Genomic DNA, 17384 nt, shown 5'->3' with positions numbered 1-17384 from the left:
TGTGACAGCGCGCTGATCTCTTATTAAATGTCACAGCCGCCATCGAGCGTGTTGCTGTCTCCCTTTTCCTTGGCAGTACAGCGTCGGTCCTACAGGATCTGTGCTAATAAGCCGCCAGCCGCTGCACAATCTGACGCGCAGAAATCCAGTGTGGATTGTGCACTTGTGTTTTTTTATCACAACAGATATTGACTGATCAATTGATTTAGCCAGACTGAACCTGGAGACCTCTGTGTTTTTAGCCATCCCTTCCCAGAACCGCCTCATGCCAAGTGCAGCAGCGTGTGTGTATGTGTGTGTGTGTCTGTGGACCTGATGTCAATTACATCAATTAAACCATCAATTAGAGGCGTCTCAACAGTGATTTTTTTTTTCCCCCCCTGCCCATGATTTGTGGCTGCATTATTCCTGGAATTATTTATGCTTTTCACAGAGAGTGAAGCTCAGACAGAGGGCACTCACGCTGGCGAGGGTTGTTGATTTGATCCATGCACAAAAGAAACAGACGTCTGGACCTGTCTCTGTGTCGATGCTATGAGCTGGCAATGACCTTTGTTGAACAGCTTTAAGCCAAACAATTTCTCTGAATGATGCAGAGGAGGAGCCCTTTAATTTAGGTTGAAAATTAATCAATTTCAGTCCGTGCTTGTCTTGTGTGTGCGTGACAAGCAGGGAGCAGACTGTCAGTCAGAGTGCTGATTGTTTTTCCGCATGCTCGCGGCCTGAGTGATGGGTCCAAACATCCTGATACCACAGCACTTTATCAGCGTCAGGGAGCAACCAGTCAAATTTATTACCGTGTGTCCTGAGGTCCACTCCATGGTCCAGTGCCAAGACCTGATGTTTTTTTTGTTTTTTTTGCTGAGCTATCCGCGCGGTCTCTTTGTGCTGACAAAAGGCAACTGACGCTGAGTTCTCTCAGGCGAGCAGCAAGCAGCCCGGACCTGCCAAGAACAGAGAAAAACAAATGGACGCCGCAGAAAGAGCTGATTAAAAAGACAGATGGTGCTCAGAATACAGTCAAAACAAAGGCGACATGTTTCTATGCATGTATGAGCTGCAGTTTGCACTTTTCACTGTTGAATCTAGATTACACAGCTGGTTGCGCACAAACTGGGTTTGGAACCAAGAAACAGGCAGGGTGCTCCTGTCTACCGAGCGATTCAGGCCTCTCTTGACAGTTCTCTGAAGAAATAACCAGTTTTCCCAATGGTTCTTGTCAAAAAGGGACCGATGTGATGTGCATCACTTGTGTACGACACAGTGGGTACTAGAAGAGGCCCTCGTAGAGCCACTGGTGATGGTGCAACTCCTGAAGTTACCACAATCGAGCCACTCCAACGGACGATTTAAAACCTCATGAAATCGAGAATACTTTTTGGAAAGATTTAAAAACTGATGAAATAATCAAAGGTTGCCCAAATCCAAGCGACACATTGGGTTGTTGGTTGGTGTGTGTGCGAGACACAGGCTGCGTTCCCGTTTCTCCTAGAACTGCGCAAAACCTAAATATCGCAGTAAAAAATTGGTAATGGAAAGGCCTAAACTTCAAATATCAAATAATGTTTTTACGCTTTCATGAGGTGTTTTTTCCAGACGTATCGATATAGAAGTATGTAGCAAAAGTGTCACGGAAACACCTTTTTCACAAAATGTTTTACAAGTAATCAAAGAGGAAAACATGACAACCATTCTTGACAGGAAACAAACGTAAACAAACGAAAATAATCATAATTCAAGACAAGATTTGTGAGAATTTCGGTTTATGCGCTTGACACCATTCAATAGAAACACCAGCAAATCGCAATTGTATTTTTTAGAAATTGTAAAATTGTAATTTTAGAAATATCCCTTTCATTTTGCATGCATGAGTGTGTGTGTGTGTGTGTGTGTGTGTGTGTGTGTGTGTGTGAAGTTGTCATAAGGGCTTGCAGCACAGCAAGGTCAACTTCTGTGGCTCCATGCATGCTGTTTCCACAGCAACCCGCGTCATCGCCAACCTGCGCACTTCCAAAACTACATTGTCATCACTGGCCGAGCCGAAGGGAGTGAATCACTGCCTTCAGACGCACAACCAACACACGGGGAGCCGGCGAGGAGGTGGGGGGGGTTGGTCGCTGAGACACGAGACGCCAGGTCGTGAAGCGCCACTTCATTACTGCGCCGAAGGGTCCGAGTCGAGTCCGAGGAAAAAAAATCTCTTTTTGCTCTTTTTCTTTCTCTGCTGCGTCTGCTTGTGAGTCATTAAAGCTGGACGAATGTATCGACCCTCAGCGGCCCGTCGATGACTGGCAGCCAGACATGACGGTTATTTTTCCACTTGTCAGCTCACATTTTCACACTTTCAGAACGGCGAGGGGAGTCGGGCGCATCAACAGCCCAAATGTTTACGTCAGGAGATGTTGAACAGTGGACGAGACACCGGGCACCTGCAGGCGCAGGCAGTGGGAACAGGTGTTGATCCAGGAATAGCAGCAGGGACTCAGGTGGGGTGAAGGTGTAGGGAGGCGGTTTTCTACGTACATGATCACGGAAAGATGATGCAAATCAGATTGCGCCAGGTGTCCAACGATGCCGTCCCCACTCGAAAGCTCCTCGATGATAGAGAACTCTATGAAGGAGCCCTGAGACACAAAACCTGGTTTAAACTATACGTAGTTCCGTCATCTCGGCTCATGCGTTGCCCATTTCCTCTCGACACTCCCTTGTGTCGCTTCAATGTCCAGTCTCGCTTTAAGGTAAAAAAATAAAAAAATAAAATATCCAAAAATCGAACGTTAAAAAAAAAAAAAAAAAATCCAAAAAATAGTTGGTTTTTTTTGGAGACAAGAAGGTGGAGAAAACAAAACGAGTACCAAACACGAGGACAAAAGAATTTTGGGCTCCACACCCCCAGTCTGGCTTGACCAGGCCCCCAGCAGTACCTCGAGTGGCCGCTGCTTTGACACAAAAAAATGGGCCCAGCGTTGCTGTCAAAGTCGCTGTTATTAATCATTTGACAACTTCTGGTGCTGAGAGACACAGATAATGAGCTTGTCAGCCACTGTTGTTGTAGCGTGACTTATTGGTTTATGCATAAGTTCACAATGTGAACAAATTCTGAATAAATTAGACCTGTGAAAAATTAGCTCTTCACATTCTGCGTGAAAACAACAATCAGTGTCCCAACTAATGTGGCTTGGGTCTTGATGGTCATATAGTAATTAGGAAAACGAAGATCGCCATCTCAAACATTGTGTGCTTCCTCCACTTCGTGTGTTTCGATTCTTTTCTCCTCAGCGTGTTTCCATTCGTCAGGATTTTCACCACTTGCACTCCTCATCACTTCCAAGCGATTCAATACGCCTTTGTTATTATTGTTTTTTTTTGTTTTTTTTCCTTCCATTCTCCACTTCTCCACCGATGCGTTGCTGTTCTTGGACTCAAAGAACCGTCTTGGCCGCTGAGCGAAAAATGCATAATGATGGGAACTCATCTAATCTGCGTCCTGGGATTGTTAATTCACTCAGCTTTCACTCGACACCTACGCAACCATCCGGCGAAGGCGCTCCCGTCCGAACCCCACACTCCAAAGACAGATGTAACTCACATCAGGTTACAGAACTTTTGTGAGCTACTGCAATTCGCTGTTCCGCCAGCGGGAGGCATCTTGAGGAGCTCGCAGAGTAGATTCAACTCTCTCTCTTCCAAGTGGGTTCTTTGTAGGAGGTCTCAATACAAAAAGAATGAATACAGGCTGAACTGAAGACTTCCTTACAACGAATGCGTCACCTGCTGGCAGAACAGGGAATTGCAGTAGCTCACAAAAGTTCTGTACCCTGATGTGGGTGACACAGACGTCTCAGTTGTGCGCACCTCCACTTCATTCCACCTCTGTGTTCCTCGCAGGTGAATGCTCGGCATTCACCTGCGAGGAACACAATTCCGATAATCTGAATCGTGAAAGAGACAGACTCAGCCCCTCCGGTGACCTCATTCAGCATGGATGCCACCGCAGTCCCACCGCTGCACTTGATTGTGCAGCTCACATCCATTGTGAAGCCCAGCCCCATTCATTTAGTTGTTGTGGTGATTTCCGATAGATAATAATAAATTGTTTTTAATCGAGCTTTAAGACTTTGAGTAAGACTCACTGTCTGGAGTATTTCATCTGCCAAGTATTTTCTCCATTAATTGTCTTGTTGTTTGGTTTATAAACTCTCTAAGTAGGGTATGAAAATCTCCTTAAAGGCTCTTTGTACAAGTTCCAAAACACAGAGGGAGAGACAATGAGTAAATCCGAAACGTTATAATAATAATTAAAAAAAAAAGAAAAGTTAATGGATTCTCAGAACTTATCGTTCGTGCATCATATTTAACTTGGCCTCAAACTCCAGCTCAAGTTCGCCTCCGCTGTTCCAATCTTTTCCCAAGCACTCTTTTTTTTTCTTTTTTGTATGGTTTTCGAAAAACACACATCATTTTGTTCCAGTCTCCTACTGTTCTCAAACTAACTCCAGCCACGGGTTGATGGAGACGTTCCTCGTTTTCGTTGAGATAATTGGAATTTGAACCTCAGTGCCACATCCAGCAGAGAGGCTTTACGACTGCTGGCTGACTCAGAGTCTATCGTAAAGTGCCAGGTGGAGCTGGAAGGGCTGCCTGGTGTGGTGCCAGGTGTTGTTGCTGTTGGTGTGCAGCTTTCAGGAGACACATGCTGCTGAATGAGGCCGTGTTGAAGCCACAGAGTCGGACCAAGTGGCCCCAAAATGACTTTTAACTCCTGTGTGACCCGAATTTTATTCTTTAATGGCAGTGTGAACCGAGCAAATCTCTCAACCGCTCACATCCGATTTGGGACACTTCCAATTTGCTGAACCAGACACTAAGGGCCAGATCCACAAAGAACGGAGCGCAGCGGTATATAGTGCCGCGTTTTGCGGCGACTTTGCGGCCACAATCTCAGCCACCTTTGCATCGTATCCAGGAAGGATTTTCGCGATACGCAGACGATATGCGTTATATATTTTACAGTAACCGTGAATGCGATTTGTAGCTGTTAAGTGACTGATCTGATCGTGTAAGTGCAGGTTTCAAGTGTAGGTGAACTTATATATAAAAATGTGGATTTTATATTTGATAGGATATGTGCCTATGATATTTTTCTATACACATACACCTCATCATCAGAGAGAGTCGCTTTGACGCCAGAAACACTTTGGCGGGCTAAACGGTGCCTGGGTTTGCCTGGCGGTGTTTTCGCCTGTCAAATTACATGGGGACGTGAGCACAAACTCTTCCTGGGTCTGCCGCTGTTTCGAATGAGGCATTTTTGCATAGAAGGGGACGCATTTTCCTGCTGCTTTTCACGTTTACATCCCCTCTGTGGATAGGACGCACTGTTTTTGGTGCTCTTTACACGGATCTTCTGGCGCAAAAGCCGGGCAATCGCTTTGTGGATGTTGTGGATTTTTTTTTTTAATGCGGCTTCAGTCTTAAGGGTCATGTGACCCAAACTTAGGTTTGCTTTTTTTTTTTAACCTGAATAGATTGGTGTTCCTGATAATGCTTATATAACTAGTCAAAAGTATGAAAGCGACTTCCCCTCCGCACACTGTTCTAAACTGAAGCAGCAGCCGCTGCAGCAGGAGCCATAATTGCGACACACACTCTCGTACTTCTCCCTCTCATTTCCTTCATCGCTCACCTGCTTCTCGCGCACTGGGAAATGAAACTGCACACTCTCGCATCTGTGGCCTCCCTGTCCGCCCTGGCTACAGTGATGTGGGTGATGTTGTGTTTGTGTTTGCTTCACATCTAAAAAGTGTTGCATGTAAAGCTACGCTTAAAATATTGGAAAAGAAATCGTCGGTACCGAGGCCTGGGAACGTACTGCTTCGATGCCGAAACAGTTCAATGTTTTATATTATGGGACGTTGCGATACGAGTGTGTTATTGATTGCAGTACAGTCAGAAGGTTAAAGTCTATAAAGTGAAGTCCAGAGCTGTTGGGGATCAATGAGTTGAGTGTTTATGCTCTGGTTAAAGGTCATGTCACCTGCGCCCTGAATAAATTGTAATTTTATTGTGTTATTATTTTCCTCCTTTCAAAGCCGCCGCTGTTGATCTGTGTGAAATATCAGCGACACTGACCTTTACTGCACACTTGATTAAATAAATACACCACACGCGGATGGTGGAGTGTTTCCACTGGTTAATCTGTTCACAGTAAGCTAGGCCAGGAGTCAGTCTAACTCCAGTCAGTCAGCTTTATGACATATGACTCTTTGGCTAAGCTAATAGCGTGACACAATAAATTCCTCAACAGTTTTGCGTTAAAATAAATACCAGGATTTTTTTTTTTTTTACTAAACCTGGCACAGCAGATGCTTGAATGAATCCTCAGTCCATCGTGTTGGAGGAAACCAGTGTGGCGTATTTTACTGACAGATACATATGGATGTCACTACATCCAGAGGACTCTTATTGGTTTGATATCTGCCTCATAGTGTTGAGCTAAACTTTTACCAAAGCCATTTTGATGTGAAGGAAAAACATCTTTTTACACACTGCAAACTCTTTGGTGCAACTTTTGACTTTTATTACGAAAATTCCAACCAACTCCCATCACTGCAGCATCCATGCTGGATTCCTCTGTTTCTTCTTTGTCTTCTGCTGGGTCAATAAAGGGCAGCTTGCAGCAGTAGCTTCCTGTTTTCATCACGAGTTAAAAGGACGCCTTGTAGGATTTTACTGGGAAACGTTTCATTTCAGATACTATTGAAATTTCCGCAGTTCTGCAGCGGTGCAAGTTTGAGTCTTGCTTATCTTTTTGATCTTGAAGGTTTTGCCTGTCTGGTCTTGTGTATTAGGAATGATGCTGAGTCATTGTCCAAATCCAGAATTTTTAGAGGAATTTGGAAAGTAAAACATGGTTGTTTGCACATCCTGCTTGCACAGCTGCTGCTGGGTTTCCCTGCTGTGTTCTGCAGGCAGGGAGAGGTTTTGTGAGCATATAGACCAAACTCTGGATGTTCAGGAAGACCATAGTGTTTTTTCTGGCAAAAATTGTGAACATTTTCTTCGATCAACCCTCTTATAATGTGGGTGGCTAATTTCCTAAAGCTGCTGATATATGAGAAGCTGAGGGTTCACTGCTTGCGAGTGATAAATGTAAATTGTGTATGTAAACTTTATCTTTGCTATATAAGGTAGTATTAAATAGCCACAGCAAATTAGTTTCAGCCTTATTATTATTTTTTTTTTTAAGTGTAGTTTGTGGTTTCTTGAGCTGTTTTGTTTTGCCAGTCCAGTGTTGAATAAATCCCTGTGGGAACTCACCAGATTTTCTCCCTCAGAGTTTTTCTCTGACTCAGGCAGCTTCTTTTATGATTCATCTTGTGCCCCACTGTGTCGCCCACAACATCACCGACAGCGGGTTTGCATTTGCAATTAAGATATTTTAGTTTGCAGCGGCTCCTCGTGGTTCAGAGGTCACGATTGGATACGAAGCCACTGCACCGTTGGCCAGTTTCTAAACATCAAGAAAAACGATTGATGTTTCTAAGCGGACCGAGGGAACCTGACGATGCTCTTAACATTAAACAACTTTACTAAAACTCTCTATTCTAATCCTAGTTTGTTTATTGTTGTCCAGAATACTGACATTATGTAAAACTTGTCGGGTGGAAAATCAATACAAGGATTTTAACATACTGTAAATGTGAAAAATGTTCATTATGCAGTTTGACAGATTTGTCTAAAGTTTTAATAGAAAGTTTCATTTTTCTTGAAACAGAAAGTATAATTATTAGAATAAATCCTTGTGTTCTCTCTCCATCCTGCTGTTTTACTTAACAATAACTCTTAGTCCAAATAGTGGAAGAACTGCTTTACTCACATCACCAGCAACAAGGCCTTCCAAGTATATCATTATTTTGTCTGTCCTCATTATTTAATGATTGTTTTGTTCACTTTTTGTTTGCTTTATTTATGGTTTTGTGTTCTCCCTCAGGGTGTGCATTGTTTAGGAGGATCCAAGTGGAGGTGGTCTCAGTGGAGACGGACTCACAGGAAACTGAAAAAAGAGAGAAAGAGAGAGAGGGTCTGTCTGTATGTTTGCCTCAGAAATGATCCCAGTGTGTGTTGGAGATTTTTGTTACCACGAAACGGCAAAACGTTCAGCCGACAAACAAAATGCAAAAAAAAAATAAAAATAAAAAAGATATACATGTATGTGTGTATATATAAGGTGAGTGGACCTAACAGTTGGGGACCCAGGATTGTTCCAGTGCAGAAACAGACCCCAGTAGTGGACAGGTGTGTGATTGGCGGGAGAGGGCCTGCGCGGTGCAGAGGCCTTGATCAACCAATCACATGGAGCCTTCAGAAGCCTCCCAGCGGATGAATTATTTAGATGAGAGGGACAGAGGCAGCCATTAACCCACATCTTCCCCAAATATGCACTGCCTTCCTCTCCCAGCGCACCCACACACTCACACACACACACACACACACACACACACACACACACACACACACACAGAGGACACAGACAGAGGCCTAACCCTTATAAATTCAAAGGCCGAAGCATTCAGCTGCTGCGAAAGCGCAGCCCAGCACAACCAGTAAAACTGTAAGTTGATGCGACCCAAGGAAAAAAATTGGCTTTGAAGAAAAAGTTTGGAAAGTTTGGAGTTTGAAAGCAGCCTTCTCTGCATTTCACAGTTGAAAACAAGACAAATAGGTGATGCTTAGGTGTCTCACCTCCCTTTTTTTCTTCTTCAATGCGTGTCAATAAGTGTCGCCGATGGGAAAAAGACACGAGTGGCTCAACTTTTTGTCCGTCTTTCACTCAAAGTCGTTAACCATGCAAGATAGCAGAGCGCGCTTCCTGTCCTTCCCCGCTCTCACGCTGCGACGGCGCAGCCAGAGCACTTTTGCAGGTATTAACTGCACCTGTCTAAATATCCGGCTCATCCGGCTCAGCGGCATTATTTATTTTTACACTGACAACAGCCAGCTGTTCTGGAAAATGACTCATTTCATATTTTCTGCGGCTAAAACCCACCCAATCCAGCGCTGGCTTGAACAAGGCCGTAAATTTGCGTCTGTTGAATTAATCACTGGCTTTAGTGTTTCTCCATCTCTGAGACACGTGGAGACGTAGATGCACATCTGTCTGTCCTGCTCCAAGCAGCAGTATGAGTCAAAGGAAAGAATCAAATATCAACCTGAGAAATGGTCATAGTTGGAAGTGTTTGCAACTTTTATTTATACATTTACTCAGTTTTCAGAGTCCTGTTTGAAGAAAACTCTAGACGCTGGTCATCACAGTAAGATCAGATCAGAGATGGAATGTCCACATTCAGAAAGGCACACATTCATTAATAATCACCGGCATACATCCAGGGCTGAAGTGCATCATGTATGCATGTCCACATCCACTGCAGATTGCATTTTAGCGCAGACACGCCCACCATGTTTGCACATGTCACGTCAGTCATGTGACATGGCTTCCTCCTTAATATTTTATTTAAAGAAGTTAAAAGATCAGAAAGTGCACATGCTTCCACTCCTGTTGAAATATATTTTTTAATTAAGCCATAATGGAGTCTCAGACATAGGAGAATTACAAGGGTAATTTAATTTGATAAGAAAAGAAATTAGATTTTTTTTTTTCTAAATTAAATTACCCCATAGTGTGAACTTAAGTAGCCAAGATGTAATAATTAGATTTTTATATATTTAACAAAATCATAAAGAAATAGGAAAAGCAGGCATAAAAAGCAATATTGAAATGAATATTTTCCCTCTGCCTTGCTTATCTTCTATCATGCTTTGGCTGCTTATGGAAAGAGATGCTCAAAATTACTTTGAAAACAAAACTGTTAATCTTGCAAAAAAAAAAAGTTACAACTTGACTATTTGTCATGGACCAAATGGTTGAAACTGCTTAGTGTGAGAAGCTTTCACCTCCAGTTCAGTCCACTGGGTCTAAACAAAGGAAGGACGGTCGAGTTAACATTGTCACGCACGTTTGAATTGTGCATGGTTTTGTTATGTAAACTATATCTCATCACTATTACAATATAATTACACTCCATCCACACCGCTAAATCCGTCATTTAGCAGTTAGTATTATAACTAACACAACGTGACAAAAAAAAAGGATAAAATGTGGTAAAAGGTGCAGGGGGACCTCAAGATCTCAGTGGAATTCACTGAGTGGAGCTTCCCTGTGCCTGATCTTTGTCTTTGGCAGGGTCATGCCCTTTTCATTCAGGCATAAACAGCATAGTTCAGGGGTGGGCCAACGTTTTGACTGGTGGGGCGGGGCCACAATGGGAGCGTTTTAGTGACCCACCTCATAGGAGGAAAACATATATCAAGGGGATATGTTGAAAATGTGCTTGAATGTCAATTGAAAATGAACAACAGCAAAGTTACAAAATCTGTGCCTTTGAAGCCACACGGTATTTAGCTCTTTATTGAAATAACTCTGAAAACAGAGAATTTTGATGAAATACAGCTATTTTGTGTCGTACTTAGTGTTGATATAATTTCTTCACTTTTGGCGGGATTAAAAACCGTAACGGGCCGCATATGGCCCCCGGGCCGTAGTTTGTCCATGCCTGGTGTAGTTGGATCAAAAGAAATAAGACTCACCACCACCAGTGGGAAAGTCGGGATAAGTGGGATAAGAGGCTGGGAACAGTGGGAGGCAAGCTCCCAAGTGAAGGGTTGTTTTTCTACCTTGTGTATGTGGTGAAGCGGCACGTCCACGTTGACAGGGAGAGAAGGGTTTGGACTCCTGCAATAAAGGTCTTCCCTCACACAAGCGACAGACTCTGTGTGGTTATTTTCTTTCGTCAATTTGCTCACTGACGATGTACAGCAGGGGACGAAAACAATCACCAAGAATCAACGTGAAAGCGGCTTTCCTCATCTGTCTTGTCCTTCATCTTCAGCCGGCTGATTTTTTTTTTTTTTTAAATCATTATTGTTTCTCTGACTAAACTTGTGAAACACAGAAGAATATACCATTTACAGGCTCCAAGTTATTGGCCCCGTAAACCGCCGCCCAAGTCCTCAAAGGCCGCGTAGAGCCGAGCGTGATGGCCGCTCTGCCAGCCTGCTGTGGCCACCGCACGCTTTAAAAAGCCTGTTCCGCCTTCAGTTGACGCTCAATGTGTTGTGTGGGTTTGTTTAAGATCAATTTCTTTTGATTCCTCTTTGTCATATTAGGCTTCGTTACTCTCTTCTCTCATGTCTATCCAACGGGTGAAAAGGAAACTAAATTAATTAGAAAAAAGCCAACACACTGTGAAACTTCAACAACAACTCTTTTATCTCATGATAATGATGCACAATGGCATCATGTTTTTATTTAACAGGCATAAAGTGCATGTTTGTGGTTACCTCGGCGAACATTATTGTCCCCCAGTCCGCAGCGGCGATGTTGAAACTCAAAGGTTTGAGGTTTTTGCTTCACACATTTAAACTTCAAAGCGTGGTCAACGCTTGAGATCACACAGACTTTCCTCGAAAATCAAATGAGCCAGCAGGTGCTTTTCGCGCTGACTGAACTCACATCATCACCACACATGGTATTTCTAGAGCCTGGAGAAAAGGAACAGAATGTTGTAAGCCTTCCCAGGTTCTTAAAATTCACATTTTTAACATTTATAGCCTCTTTTACTGTTCGGCCTCGTCTTTGTAAATCACAATTTCTTCTTTTTTACTGCACCGGGCATCGCCCTTGCGGCTGGTCTAAATCCAATCAATTCCTTTCACGCCTTCCTGTTTGGGGTAATGGGTGCAGGCCAGAGATGGAAAATTTTAAATTAGGAATAGTGTTAATGAAAATGTGCACGGGCTTCCCAAATCCCAGATAAGAAAACTCATTTGCCACCTCGTGGTCTTTTGCATATGTGTACATATGCAATAAAACAAGAGAAAACCTCTGGCGCAACCGGACAAGAAATAAATAAAAACACGACCGTTTAAAGCCTTTTGAATTGCTGTGGGGATGAAAGACGGTCTGAGCTGTTTGCTGGAACAGTGGAGTGGACAGACTTTAATCGCCGTAACATTTCTTAATTTAGCACTCAGTCTCAGCTCTATTTGTGATTTCCTGCCACAGCAGATGGAGAGCGAGAACCTTATTAACGGGCTATAGAAATAAAGTTTGGGAATGCAGGATGACGAAAAGGGCTGATAGGCTTTTTCTGATATGCTTTATCTTTTTCCTCTTTTCTTCATCCTTTTGCTGGCTGGTTGGCTGTTGTTGAAATACAGCCGAGTTACCGGAAACACACGAGTTTTCCTTGCACTTATATATCCTCTCTTCTTATCATGCGACAGCCCCGCTTTTTTTTTTTTTTCCCTCACATCCTGATTTTCTTCTCTTTCTTTCCCTTTTCCTTAACCCCTGGTGTGTCATTTCAAAAGGTGATTGTGGGCTGGATATTAAAAATAGACAAAAGATGGGATGAGCGAGAAAGAGAGGAGGAGATGGAGACGGCGATGATGAAATAAAGCCGCGTGGCATATACGTACATGGAGAGCGGAGCAAGGAGATACGTGACGCGCAGCAGTCAGATGGACGGAAACGTCTATTTTTACCGGCGCGGGGAGCAGAGAAAATGGGGGGGGATGTGATCGGTGTCTGCGTCAGGCCGGAGAGGAGGTGGATTTTTGGCTTATCCAGGCTGATTCATGTGAGCCTCCGCCTAAATGCAGCGTGGAGGAAATTCTAGCCTTCCACCGCATCCACCCATCCACCCACCCGAGGTGCCTCTCTGCCCTTCCACTGTCTGTCAGCCCTCTTCAAACCCTCCTGACTCCGTCTATCTGACCACCCCCACCCACCCCCACTGTCTCACTTTTACATTTCTATGTTCTTTTTAGGCTCTCCCGTGGCAGCGTCACAAGGTTTGCATCAATTGGGGTTTTTGTCGGTGAAAAAAAGGCAAAAAAGAAAGAAAGAAAGAAATGTTTTCTAAAGGCGAGGACTGCTGCGTGGGTTCAGTGTGAAGATATAATCATTGTTTCAAGAGACAGTAAAAAAGATAAAAAAATTGCTTCAATTGTCACAATATTACAAAAATTATTTGGGTGTCATTTTCTTTCAGCAGCTTTTAAATAAATCATCAAAGCAAACTAATTTGTCTCAAAATCAGAATATTTCTCGTTTAGAGACTGTTGGCTTGAATGATTATTTTTATTGGTGAAAGTAATAAGCGGTAATATTTTTTTTGTTGTTGCAGATTTCACTGCCACTCGTTGACTTTGTATTCAAAACAGTGTGCAATGAACGCAGGAAATCTGCGGGCTTTGATTAGATTTATTACTTTTGGGCTGGCAGCATTAGCGAGTCTAATTGCATTTGTATGCAAATGTTGCGCAAACCTGCTCCATGAAACTTGGTTTCGCTTCGAGGCCAACGTGGAAAAAACTCCAAGGCAGACGTGCCGCACGTACCGCCATTCGTGACGGAACCTGTAATTGTTTTTTTGCATAATTTCCTGCACATTTTCTTTCGCTCTCTTTTCCTCTGTGTGTCGGCCAGCAAAAAACGAGTGCTGCATTTTCCAAAGATTCTCTCTCTGCCTCCTCCTCCTCCTCCTCCTCGACCCGTCTTTCTCTCTGTGTGTCCTTGTCCGGGGTCGATCGAGCGCTTCCTTTGTTCAGCACAGTTAAAGGACCATAGGGATCGTGTTACGGGGCTCCTGTGTGCTTGGATGCCCTGCGACGGCCTTAAAGCGGTCACAGAGACCTTGCGGGTCAACGGTGGCCGGGGCGGTTCTGTCTCTGTCGCGACGCCTGAATGGCAGCCGTTACAGCAGTATCGTCGAGATAAAACATCCAACCAAGGAAGAATTAAAAAAAAAGGAAAAGAAAAAAGAAAAGGCTGCTCGTGAAAGAGTCAAGACCGTCTCCAAAATAAATCCATGGCACGTGATGCGGTAGCAGGAGCCAAGACGGCTCCCAGTAAACGCACCAAATGGCAGCAATCACGCAGCTTATTGCCTGCCAGTGCAATCTGTTCATGCTGTTCTTTTTTTTTTTTCTTAAAAAAAAAACAAACTTGCACCTGACTTCTAAATTGTCCATCACTGCCGCCCAACTGTATCCAGGCCACGTTCTCGCTCCCCCACTTTGACACGGCAATAAAGTCATCTCCATGGCTGAAACCACCGTGGTCTGCTAACAACCCGTCTGGCCGCTCCTCTCCCAGGAAAGAAGGCAACCGAGTTGTTTTTAACAGACTGACTGACAGGCCCTGATGTCCTTAAATCCCACTAAAGCCTTTTTACATCCATCGCCCTGGGCAAGGTGCGGCAGTAAATGGCTCGGGTTTGTGTGAAGTGTGCCCAGAGAGCCTGGAGGAGATCGATGGAGTCACACACATTGTTTAAACTCGGCCTCCCCCCCCCCCCGTAGATTCCAAACTCTGGTTCTCACAGCAACCGTGGTGTCGGAGCAGCCGCTAAATACAGAAAGCAGCACCCAGGTGGAAACGTTCACAGCAAGTTGCCGTGTTTTGTTTATGTTCCGCGGCTTCACAACTCTCTGTCTGTTATATAACTCATGACTGACTGACTGTGGAGTATATCTAAAAACTGTCTTGCTGTTTTTGGGGGGAAAAAAAATAATTCCTCTCGAATGAAATGTCTCATATTATGCAAATAATTCACTTTGCAGATAGAATGGTAAATGGACTGCGCTTATATAGCGCTTTCCAGCACCATCACGGTACCCTTAAAGTACACCAATGGGTGGCTGCTGCCATGCAAGGCGCTGCCAGTCCCATTGGGAGCAATTTAGGGTTAAGTGCCTTGCCCAAGGACACAACAACAGACTGGGATGTATTGGAGGTTGCATTTGAACTGCCAACCTTTCAGTCATTGGACAACCTGCTCTACCTCCTGACCTACAGTCGTCCCAAAGTATCTCTAAAGTAGTCCATTGTTTCCTTAATGGGCCTTCTTCAGCAATTGGTGACGTCATTAAGGGCAACAACAGTCTCAGACAGGTTCTTCCTTGTGCACGTTGAGATCAGCTTACAGCTGCAGCTAATTATATCCATATTATTTCCAGATATTCAAGAGCCGCGATTCAGTGCCAGCAGTATCAGAACAGCTGACAGCGTCTTTTTTTCTGTTAACACCTGCGTGTCGCAATTCTGATACGTGTCACTTTGATTGATTTGGTGAGATGACAACAGCCCACGTTACGTTACACCAGTGCTCATGGAGTGCTCCTTGTGCTCCAATCCAAATAAAATACATGGTTGCAGCTATTGTATAGAATGAAGCGACACCTTGGTGGAGTGGGCTTTTAGTGTCTGCAGTGCAGCCACTTCAGGAAGCACACGCAGTCTGTCCCAGCCACGGACGCACTACACTCAAGCCTACAAACAGGGGGGGGGGGGGGAGTGGGAGGCGGGGAGGAGGTGTTTTCACCCAGAACAGCAGATTTCCATAAAAGCAATCAAAAGAAGGCGTATTGTTTCTGCCCCTTATAGTAATACACCTCGTGGCATGTTCGCTATAAACAGCCGAGCTCTAATTCACAGAGCGCAGTGATGTTGCCAAAGTGCAGCGTCAACATTATTCTAGCTGGGAGCATATAATTGCTGTGTTAGAATTTTGAAAGCAGTGCTAAACCCAGGATAAAATTTAGAGGGAGGGAAAAAAGAAATTGATTGAGAGTGAACTGTGGATCCTGAAGAAGACTCTAGAGAGAAAAATGAGTTCAGGCCACTTTGGGCTGCTGGAAATGTCACGTGGCAGAGAGGATTGGTTTGATTTGCACGAGAGAAGGAAATTCAGCAAGAGGCGAAGGAAAATAAACACAGCGTCTCAATTTCTGAGCTCAGCACCCAACAAAAGCCTGAGAGGCGTGCAGGAGTTCTTATACTGGCAGGGTGATGAGACGATGAGTGGCAGGTGTGCACGATTAGACGCTTAACCGGGGAGGGGTAGCCACGCCCACTGCAAACACTGAGACACACCCCCAGGCAGACAAAGGACCAAGACACCGTCAGAATTCAGCAGCTGAGATGCCGATGCAGTGAAGTGGGACGATTCAACTGTCAATAAACTAAAAGTTTACAGGCTTAATGTCAAACTCTTGGGGGGCTTGACCCAAAAGCCGGAAACCCAAAAAGAGCAACTTCAGATATGACTCAAATTGTGACATAATAGGTCATTTGAACATTTGAACCTTAGAACGCTTCTTTCAAATTGATACTTGCTGATATAGTAAGCACCTCTTTTCCATGCAGAGCTTCATGTGTACCAATGGCAACTCAGGACTGGCAGGGCTCAGCTAAGGGTCACCACGTAGTGAAAGGGCAAAGGACCAAAAAATTAAAGGGGTTATACACACTGGCAAGGCTTCTGGAACCTGATATAGAACAGGCTGTTGCATTCAGACTGGAAATAATAGTGTTGGAATTTGAAAAGTTGCTTCTCTGCAGGAACAGAAAAAAATTGGTTTCCTTGGCGACCACATTTTTCTTTACCTTTTGTGGTTTAAAATTTGGACCTTGGAGACTGCTACACGTGGGCTGTAGAAGGCATGACAGAGAAAGATTCCATTTGTACAGTAAAATGTTGTCGTTAATGGCACTGAATGAACTGGTGAATTTGTACTGACTCAAATCCGACTGCTGCGCGTTCTGGGAGAGTGTAGCTACTTGCATCACCTGCTGAAGCCGTTTGTTCAATGTTCAATGTTGTGGCCGTGGCATTAACGACATCAACCAATCACGCGTGGGCAACATCCCTGTTGGTTAGAACACATGACCAAACATGATGAAGAGCGAGAGACCGTTTTGCACAAAGTGACGTGCACGTCACGTGCGGGACGCGTCTTGCTTCTGCCGGCAGCAGGCGGTGAGGAGCTCCTGCCAAACATCAGCTCCATGTCTATTAACGGTGTTGGGGTCGTGACCTGACCCCACTTACACGCCTCCTCCCCCACACCCGTCTCCCATCGCTCTCCATCTTTTCATCGCCCTTTAAGCAGGCCACTCCCTCTGGAGCCCCTGACACCTATTCCACACACACACACAGACAGACACGCACGCACGCACACTCACACACACACACACACACACACACACACACACACACACACACACAAACAATCCTTTGCGGCTAGGCTCTCGTTGCCCCTCGTCTTAACAGTATTTATAACGATCTGACCCCGTGATCTCTGCGTGCTAATGATCTTTAGGTCTCGCTTACACACAGCCACACAAACACACACATATTGGCATAATGACAGACAAAAACCTGCACTCCTGAGAAAACTGCACACACCTATATGCACATGTTGACTTTCAGATTAGATATTCTAAAAGTCAATCAGTTCCCAAACGTTTCCCGTAG

At 44.4% G+C, this 17384-nt stretch overlaps 1 protein-coding gene across 3 annotated transcripts in view; it reads left to right on the top strand.

Moving 5' to 3' along the window:
• ntrk2a (neurotrophic tyrosine kinase, receptor, type 2a) overlaps positions 1–17384 on the top strand; it is a 66874-nt gene that overhangs the window by 25318 nt on the left and 24172 nt on the right. Inside the window, exon 13 of one of the 3 annotated variants that reach the window (XM_076019585.1) lies at positions 7994–10820. The exons of the other annotated variants lie outside the window; for them this stretch is intronic. Within the exon in view, the coding sequence (XP_075875700.1) occupies positions 7994–8112 (119 nt within the window). The 3' untranslated portion in view covers positions 8113–10820. Of the gene's footprint in view, positions 1–7993; positions 10821–17384 lie in introns of those variants that run through there. 3 annotated transcript variants of the gene reach the window in all.

Source organism: Nelusetta ayraudi, unplaced genomic scaffold, assembly GCF_046127955.1.
Source record: "Nelusetta ayraudi isolate G7.1 ecotype Tasmania unplaced genomic scaffold, CSIRO-AGI_Nayr_v1 ptg000010l, whole genome shotgun sequence".
Classification (NCBI taxonomy): domain Eukaryota; kingdom Metazoa; phylum Chordata; class Actinopteri; order Tetraodontiformes; family Monacanthidae; genus Nelusetta; species Nelusetta ayraudi.
Note: the sequence above shows the minus strand (reverse complement) of the source record. Positions and strands in the feature narration are given on the sequence as shown.